Source organism: Myiozetetes cayanensis, unplaced genomic scaffold, assembly GCF_022539395.1.
Source record: "Myiozetetes cayanensis isolate MyiCay16 unplaced genomic scaffold, myiCay2020 scf1, whole genome shotgun sequence".
In the NCBI taxonomy this organism is placed as follows: Eukaryota; Metazoa; Chordata; class Aves; order Passeriformes; family Tyrannidae; genus Myiozetetes; species Myiozetetes cayanensis.
In genome coordinates this window covers 87,917,093-87,925,980 of record NW_026086604.1, presented here as the reverse complement: position 1 = coordinate 87,925,980, position 8,888 = coordinate 87,917,093, and the positions used below count along the sequence as shown (strand labels likewise).

Below are 8,888 nucleotides of genomic sequence, written 5' to 3'. Positions count from 1 at the left end.
CCTTTTCTTGTTGCACTCGCTTACAGTTTAAAGGTTGTGGAAATCCTCTACATCTTCCATGAAGGAGCTATACTGAAATTACGGATCAAAGCAAGAAGCAGCGTGTAGGTTGCCTGGAGTTGTGTGGCTCATGCCACACCAGAACCCGGCCCCAAGCACTCAGCTGTGCCACATAACCCCATTTCTGGAATAGGGCCAGGAGGGATTGGGTGCACAGGACTGCTGCTATGCCCCTCACCGAGCAAGAGCACAAAACCTGGTCTGCACTGAAGTCTCTCCTCATTTATAGGCACCAGGGCTTGCCCGGGCATCCTCGACATCCCCCTCCCGTCGTGCCGGGGCAGTTCCCGGGAGCTCCGCAGGTAGGTGGGAAGACACCACCGCCTTCTCCTCCTCAACCCCGGGACGTGGGACCCACCCTACCCTTCCTCTTGGGTAGGTTTTTGTTTGGTTGGTGTGTTTTTGCGTTTGGGATTTTTAACCCCTTCTCCCAGAAGTGCCGGAAAAGGGAAGTTTTGGGCGGTGCGTGGCTCCTTCACCTCCCCTTCCGCCGCCTGCTCCGCCTCCAGTTGCTGCGGAGCGGGGCCGTCGGGCAGGTGAGACCCCGCAGCATCCCTGTCACCCCCAGGGCTGCCTTCCCAACGAGTCGGGTTTCCTCTCCTGGGTTCAGGGCTTAGGCTTTAGGCAGGCCTCGCTCCTAGAAAAGCCTGCCCCGGCAAAATGCTTCTTCCCTCCCCTTCTGCCCTCCCTCCCCCCCCAAAAAATAAAAAGGTTAAGAGATGCTGATGGATTTTCTGTTCCAGTTTTCGGCATGGCAGTGGACTGGTTCGGCTTTGGCTACGCCGCCCTGGTGACATCAGGAGGGCTCATTGGCTATGCAAAAGCAGGTACGGACCAGAAAGATGCTTCCGTCTCCCATTCTGTCTTCCCCCTCCCTCCCCCCAATTACTTGGTGTGAGCTGGGCGGCTTTTTACGAAAGGCTTCTAGCTCGAAGTTGGCGCAGATGTGAAATTTATCGGTTTGTGCCATGTGCTGATAACTTGCTGCTCTTGGGGAGTGGTGGATTTTGGGTTGAGCTGGTGCTTTGGGCAGATAAGCCCACAATCTGCTTTCTGGTGGATGCTGATATCCTGCTTCTGCATTGTGCTCTTTGAGTGAACTGACATAAGTTTGCTTCAGAAAGGCTTTTCCCCTCCTGCTTAAAATACAAGCATTCTATAAGTGTTCTGTATCTTCAAGTGACATAAATCACAATTTTTTTCCCCCTTTGAGATTTATTCCCATTTTAATCTTTGACGATAACAGTATACTGCAAGCTGCAGAGAGTTTTCAGAAGGATCTTTTCTCCAAGCAGAGCTGAACAATCCAAATCAGTCCTTAAACTTGTTCCTTTTCTGGGCTCTGCATCATAAGCTTACCCTCCGGCCTACTGTTTTCATTTCCTGGCCTTTTCCTGTGTTAGCCCTCCTCCAGACAGAACTGAGGCTTAATTCCTGCAACACTGTCTCTTTCAACTTTGAAAATCCCTAAGCTGTCTTAGGTTTTATGATAGTAGAGGGCACTCCTGAAGTCGGTAAGAATCTTACCAGTAACTAATTGCATCTGTATTTCTCTGAGGCCATTATGGAATGGCAGGAGTCTTTCATGCCCTCTGGTCCCAGATGGGAGTACATGGTCATGCTGAGGCAAGGGAATCCAGGTCATAGGATTTTTGAAGGGGGAACAGAAACTCAGTTTCTGTTTTTTTCTGGAGAGAAAAAAAACGCATTATATCGTTACTAATAACTTGGAGAAACCAAAAGAAAATGGAACTTTCATCCGTAGACCTAAGATGATGATCTGATCTTTTCTTTTACAACCAGGTCTATTTACCCACACAGACAATAGACAGCAGTAGGTGCCTTGGAAAGAGTATGAGAACAGAGCAATCAAAGGGAGATTGATTGATTGATTGATTGATTCATAGTTTTTCTGTCTTCATTTAGTAAGTTCTCTGGGTCCTTGTGTTTTGAGACTCAGGAACTTCTTGAGCCAGAGGTGATGTGTTTGTCCTAGTAAGTGTATGTGTCATAGCTGCTTAATGCCTCGAGGTAAAATTCATGGATATGGTGGATGTTTCTTGACTCCCAGGCTTGTGGAAAGAATTGTATCTACCACATGTTGATTACTAAACTGTATTATGTACAAAGCAGCCACTTATTACAGTGTGCATCTTTTCCTTGCACGTGTACAAGAATATCAGGTGCTTTCTATCATTTTTACCTCATGCTTTTTTATACCAAAAGTAGGATCTAAAGCAATATTACAGCAACCTTGTTGATGACTGAAAAGTGATTACTTTCTGGCAGCAATATGCAGTCCTCCTGTAACACTGAGAGATCTTTCTCAGCTTAGCTTTTTGTTCTCAAGTCTTTTAAAGGTGACCTGAAAAGTGAAATATAAAAAGAACCACCCTCAGTAACATTAAGTCCTTAATTCTCCATGAGCCGTATTGAGGATATTCACCACTCACAATGGTCATGCCACTTCATTACTTGGTGTGTTCTATAAATCAACTTAAATGTGGTATCCTTTATTTTCTGGTAGCTTTGTACCAAGGACTTGTTTCAAAGTTTAGGTTAGTCCAGGGAACCTTCTTCCAAAATCTGCAGTTACCTTTGGATCAGATCTCAGGTGTATTTAAGAGATATGATCTCCATTATTCAATTCCACCTTCCTCTTTGGCAACTCCTTATTTATCTGAATGCCCTCCTGCCCAATTCAGTCCACATATCCTTTTTTCCCACTCTTAAATCCTTACTATTTAATCCATCTACTTTACTGCCTCTCTAGAAATTTTGATATTACTGTTTTGAAACAACATGCTTCAGTTTGCACAAGGAAAACACCAATTCTTTTGTTTTTATCACAGTTCTTTCCACCATAAATATATTAATGGCTTTGCTGTTGAAGAACTAAATGCTAATGCTATTTGTATCTTATGCAAGAGTATTTCAGCTGGGTTTTGGTGCTGATCAACATGGTCTCAATATCCTAAAAGGAAAAAAACCCTTCTCTAATCTTCCTTATAACAATGATTAATGAATGCCTTTTTTTTTTTTTTTGGTTGTTATTGCTGATGTTTTACAAAACAGATAAGCTGATGAGCAAGTTCATTTTTAAGTTTCTAATAAATGCATTATCTTTTACTTATTCAGGTAGTGTTCCATCACTAGCTGCTGGCCTTTTCTTTGGGGGTTTGGCTGGACTGGGTGCTTATCAGCTCTCACAGAATCCAAGTAATATTTGGCTTTCTCTGAGTAAGTAATTTAAAATTTTACTTAGAAGGGATTATACTTACCCTTAAATAACTGGATATTTAAAATTAGTTCCTAAAAGTCTTTTCAGAAGAGTTAAATGGATGGTGTTACATATCTAATTTCAGTCCAGTCTTTAAACTTCACTGCACCAGTGGCTGCCAACATTCATCTGTCTGGTACTGATGTGTTTGAGGGATTGTAGTGCTAGGAAAGTGTTAGTAAATTGATGTCTGACCTCTCTGTGTCCTCTTTCTGACTGAATCCTACCTTGAGCATCCCACAGTAGGCTGGAGCATTTGGGGAAGTGGGATTCCCCTGTAGACTGCCTGTACTACTAGCAGGTTATTTTATTACCACTGAGAAGGACAGAGAATTGTGATTGGCTCATTTTTATATATGACAAATATGTGGAATGACAAAGGTGTTGCATGCCTGGGGTGATTTAACAGAAAAGTAAGCTTCAGTAATGCAGCTGATTCTTCCTTCTTCTCAGAATCGGAGCTTCCCTTCCTCCTGATTTGAGAAGCTGACTGTGGAGAGTTACTGCTTAGCCAGTGTTTAAAGACCTGACACCGACTACAGCATTTTTTCACTGAAGTGGTGACATAGCATCTGGCTCTTTGGTATATGAAAGTCAGGAGTGAAAGGGGAAGGCCCAGCATTTCTCTCCATTTCAGTTGTGTTCACAGGCAGTCCTGTTTGCAGGCTTCCACATCTACTGGACAGGCCAAAAGCTGTGCGTGGTCAAGCCTAAGTAACTGGAATAAACTGCAAATACAGCAAGCTTAAGAAAAGTGATACCAAGTGTTTTCCCGGTTGTCAGAGGCAGTCAGATACATTCCTCTAACTCAGTAGCATATGAAGTCTTTTCCTCTGAAGTTTTTGGAGAAGGTGTGTTCAATTCTGCTTTAGACAAAGTTACATTGTGAGTTGTGCATATTTTGAAGACTGCCTCCTAATTAGAGCTTGAAGCATTTGAATACTAAAATATTTTAGTTTTATCGTGTGTCAGACTGTGATCCCAGTCTCATATATTTCCTTACATGAGATTACTAGACGTCAGTGACAGTATTTGGAGTGGTGTTAGGGAAGGGGCATGCCATGGCTAGGACTGAAGATGAGCTGGGTCCTGCAGGACCAGTCATCACGTAGAAACAATGATAGAAGATAAAAGAGTTGGAACATATCGTGCGTAGCTGTCACCACTGGGTAGCAGGTGCATGCTAATGCTGAGGATTTCATCAATATGTTTTTCTTACAGTTTTCTTAGTATTCAGTCTGTCTTTGATATACAGTGTTCAGGGACTGCTCTTTCTATTTTACTGCCTCAGTGAAACTACCTGGCTCCTGTCTCTTTCTCAAGTGGTCAGGGACAGTAGATTTAAGTCTCATCTTAGTGGAAGGAGGTGCAGGACTGAAATGGCTTGGTAATGCATAGCACACTTCCCTTTTGAAGTCTTTTGAAACATAAATTAGTTCATTCTCAGAACATTACTACAAGTTAGACATGAAAACACTCCCTCCCTTTTATGAGAAGTGGGGGAATTACGTGCACAAGTTTAGTGATTTGCCTGTGCACGAGGAAGGAGTGAGCAGTGTAGCATAAATTATATCCAGCCTCAAAAAGTGCACATTTTGCAAAAAGAAATCTGAGGCTTGTGTGCAGAACCATATGGAGTGCGCTGTCTGCTAGAACTTGATGTAGAATACTATTTACATACTGAGGCGTTCCAAAATTTACACAATTTATTAACTCTCTTAGTCCACCAAGTGAAATAACCATTTCACTTTTTACTCGGTGCTACTACTTCTCACTGTTCTGTTAGTTTTTAATTCTATTATGTCTGTCACATGCATGTATCTGCTGACTGGCTGTACAATCTCTCATTTAAGTTACATCTGGAACACTCTCTGCCATCATGGGAACAAGATTTTACAACTCCAGAAAATTCATGCCTGCGGGGCTAATTGCTGGTGTCAGGTACAACACAATATCTTTTTTTTTTTTTAACCTTCTATGTGTGATTTCTTATTTGCTTAATTAAACTGAAATGGAATGAGTCATATTTTATGTATCTTTTTTGTTCCTGTGTACCAGTTACATGAGAAGTATTTGGAAGTGTATTAACAAATCGTTGTTATTGTTTAATTATGTGTTTTTCCCCTTATGCAGTTTGCTAATGGTTGGAAGATTAGCACTGAAGATGTTGGAAAAGCCCCAGGAGAAGTAGCTGATCATTTTACAGCCTAATATTTGGATAAGGAAACCTGATAAAGAGGTTGCATAAATTCAGAAGCATGAAGATGGAACAATTTTCTATATCAAGACGTTTTTCCCCTTTTTTACATAAAGGGGAGTAGAATGATGGGACAGATAGTTTATAAGCATTTGTTTATATACATTTGTTTCAGTGATCAGGTAGACCTATTTGTGTCCAGAGAGAAATGGGTCCTGGGTTTGATTTTTCCAGATATGAATCAGTGTATTTTAACACTTTCAGTTTTTATTATTCTGCTGACATAAATGAAGCAGAGCAAACCTGTAACTAAGAAAATAACCACAGAAAGGCACCAGGAGTAATTTGCTAAATACAACAGTGTATCTCAAACCTTTTGTACTTAGTATTACAGCACGCTTTACCTGTTGCATCTGAGTTGATACACCACATCTGTATAACATCAAACAGATCTTACATTTTTATCCTGAAATGATGCTAAAATGTTGCTTTTGTACAAGTAAATTCTATTACAAACCTTTATTTGGTGTGGTTTTGTATCATTTCTGTGATTTGGGCATGGGGGATATTTTTTACCTTGTTTTCTTCTCAGTGGAAGTCTTTGCAGTGAACTCTTAGTATCCAAGCTCTTCCAAAATTACTTTATAAATGTGGGGGCAAAAGATTAAATTAGGGGCCTTAATTAACATTTTAATGTATTTCATATTGTAACCTCTCTTGTTTCCAGGCACTTAATCTGTAAATAACCTGATTGTGCAGGATGAATCTTCAGGGAGCAACACTAAAAACATGTAAAAGTGTATCTGAAATTCTAGTCCCAGTTAAATCGTAGTCTCTTTTGACCATACTGTAAGCAAAATCCAGCAGATGTTTCGTAATTACATTTTTATGTTTCTAAATCTCCCCATGTAATTGAATAGAAAATTCCATCCCTAATACAGAATTTTCTAGAGCCATTCAAGAATTAAAGACATTAGTGTCCTTTCTTCAGAGTGCTCATGCTTTTAGACTGATTGTTAGCTAATTCTAAAAGTTTTCTTTCCTATTTTTATTGTGTAGGTTTCAGTGTTTGGGTTTTTAGATTTCTCCACTGAGAGTTTGCAATTCATGTAAATTGAGATAATCACTTTTGCATTAAATTCACTGTGGCTGTGCCATGACTTCAGTGGAACTTCATGCTGTGAATCAGCTTCTATAGGGATGTAAATTTTGGGAAGTGATTTAGTTATTTTTAGGAAATCAATTGTTAAAATAATTCTTAAATTAAGGCTACTCTGTTTAAAGCACACTCTGAAAATAAAAATGTTAGTTTAATATTTCTTACAGTATCAGCTGTCAGCATAAGCTGAAATGAGTACAGATTTTTTAACAAGGTTCAGTAGCAGGAAACTGGTTTTACAATACACAGACTGGGTGATCAGAATTCAACAACTCGGAGTTTAATCATGCCTCCAGAACTTGAATACATGATAGAAATGGGAGAAGAAGAGAGTTATGTTTATCGAATCCTCGTTTCCCAGGTTGAAGATCCAGGCCCTCTATTGCACATCTACACGCCTGGTAGAAGTTTGGGTGGCAAGAGGATGTGTCAGGTGTTTCACCCCTCTCTTGAGGGCCTCACTCAGGACTAGAGGAGGGAATTTCCTATTTATTTTGGTAGCTAAATGATCTTTTAAAAGTAGGAGCTTGCCCTAAACTCTGTACTGGGGATGTATAAGGCTGTCTTTGTAATAGCAGGTCCTGAAGTCCTGGAAAGTGAGAGATGTTGGACTACCTTCAGCTCCTGCTCTGGAGAGGTTCAAGTTCCCTTCCCAGGAGAGTGCTCTTTGCCTCAGGCACAGGATATCCCACATGGAGGATATTACCTGGAGAAGCCACACCACAGGTGTGGAAAGACCTCAGAGTTCCTGGAACCTCCAGCAAAAGAAGCAATTATTTTTTAAGTCTTCTTTTAAAGCTAAATAGCAGCTGGTAAAAATACAGAAATGTCGTGAGGCTGAGAGATGGAACCCAGATTCCTCTCTGCCCCCGTGGAAAATCCAGTGGGACCACCCAAATTTCACCTATGGTATGTTTACTTCTGGCTAACCCTAAGTTCTCTGCAATTCAGGCTCTTACCTGTGGTGCCCCAGCTGCTGACAGTGGAGCAGCATCAGGCATGTACAGGCTTGGAATGTTGCAAAGTACACGGTGGAAAGCTGAGCAAATATTTTGGGGTGAGTGAAAATCTGGGACACTTGAGTGCCTCAAATGTGCCTTAGTCTTTACAGGTATAACACTGAGACCTCTAACACAGCAATAATGTACTGAGGCTGAATTGCATCACTTGAGTTGAGGGGAGGAAAAGCAGACTTTTTACTCACCCATTGATAGATGTCACACCCTAAGCCATTCTTCCAATTATTGTGACATTTGCAGGTAGCAAAAATCTTTTTAATTTAGTAGAGATCTGTACTATAGGGTAAGAATGTAAGTAGTGTTACACTAGTAGTGCAGACAACTGAGTTTTATGAACTAGCAAAGGAGAAGGGGAAAGGGATGGAAAATGTTTCAGCTGAAATGGTTTAGAAAGGAAGTAGTCATGTGCTGTCCTACTTTATCCCTTGTTCTAAGAATATGGTACAAGGCTGTTTTTAATGCAAAGCGAATCCCCAACTCTTGTTCTGCTTCAGGCTTCAAAAGTGCAATTTGCCATGTCCCAGTTCTGTCAGTCATTGTGCTGGGAGCTGTTGGCACTTCATCATCACAGGCTGAGGGTTGGTCTGTGCTGAAACTAATATGGCCTGAAGTATTACACAATTATCCCTTTGTGGTGTTAAAATTCCTGGCTTCTTGGCATTATAGTCATGCTTTCTGAGTGCACAGTTTAGTCACCTAGAAAAATGGGAGGGGGAAATAAAGGTCAGGAGAACCTCCAGGCACTTAGGAGGGGATAGTCTTTGTTCATTGAGAATCCCCTACAAGTAAAAATGGGAAAATCTTGTGTCAATAATGGTACAGAGGCTGCCTTCATCTCTTTTCCTGCTTCCTTGAAATGCTGCCACACTGGAACAGATCAAAGCCCTTATGGTTTTGTGCCCTATCCCCAGCTCAGTCCAGTGCATAAGTGACTTTGGGTGTTCACTTTAGTTTTTCTGTACTTCTCTCTCTGTGAAATAGAGATAACGTTTTCTGTATCCCTTCCCTGTCTGTGTTTTACATTGCTGTCTTACACAGCGTGTGGCATAACATGTTCCCTGCCCCAGAAGCAAGAATTGGTGGTTGGAATTCATACTGTTTTATTGCTGATAGTTAATACAGTCTGACCTTGGTTTAAGTTAATACTCTTAGAGAATACCTTGTGAGGAAAAA

General features: G+C 41.1%; 1 protein-coding gene across 1 annotated transcript; it reads left to right on the top strand.

Moving 5' to 3' along the window:
- Positions 1-488: 488 nt before the first annotated feature.
- Positions 489-6,059, top strand: LOC126640812 (transmembrane protein 14C-like). Its single transcript, XM_050317005.1, has 5 exons — positions 489-596; positions 804-887; positions 3,199-3,300; positions 5,194-5,281; positions 5,474-6,059. The coding sequence occupies exons 2-5, from the start codon at positions 812-814 to the stop codon at positions 5,529-5,531; spliced, it is 324 nt and encodes a 107-aa protein (XP_050172962.1). The 5' UTR covers positions 489-596; positions 804-811; the 3' UTR covers positions 5,532-6,059.
- The last annotated feature ends 2,829 nt before the right edge of the window (positions 6,060-8,888 follow it).

Excerpts from the sequence above, each read along its gene's own strand:
- LOC126640812 (XM_050317005.1), top strand. The coding sequence starts at position 812 with ATGGCAGTGGACTGGTTCGGCTTTGGCTACGCCGCCCTGGTGACATCA. Across the intron at positions 3,301-5,193 it reads TAATATTTGGCTTTCTCTGA|TTACATCTGGAACACTCTCT; the intron begins GTAAGTAATTTA and ends CTCTCATTTAAG. Across the intron at positions 5,282-5,473 it reads GGGCTAATTGCTGGTGTCAG|TTTGCTAATGGTTGGAAGAT; the intron begins GTACAACACAAT and ends CCCCTTATGCAG.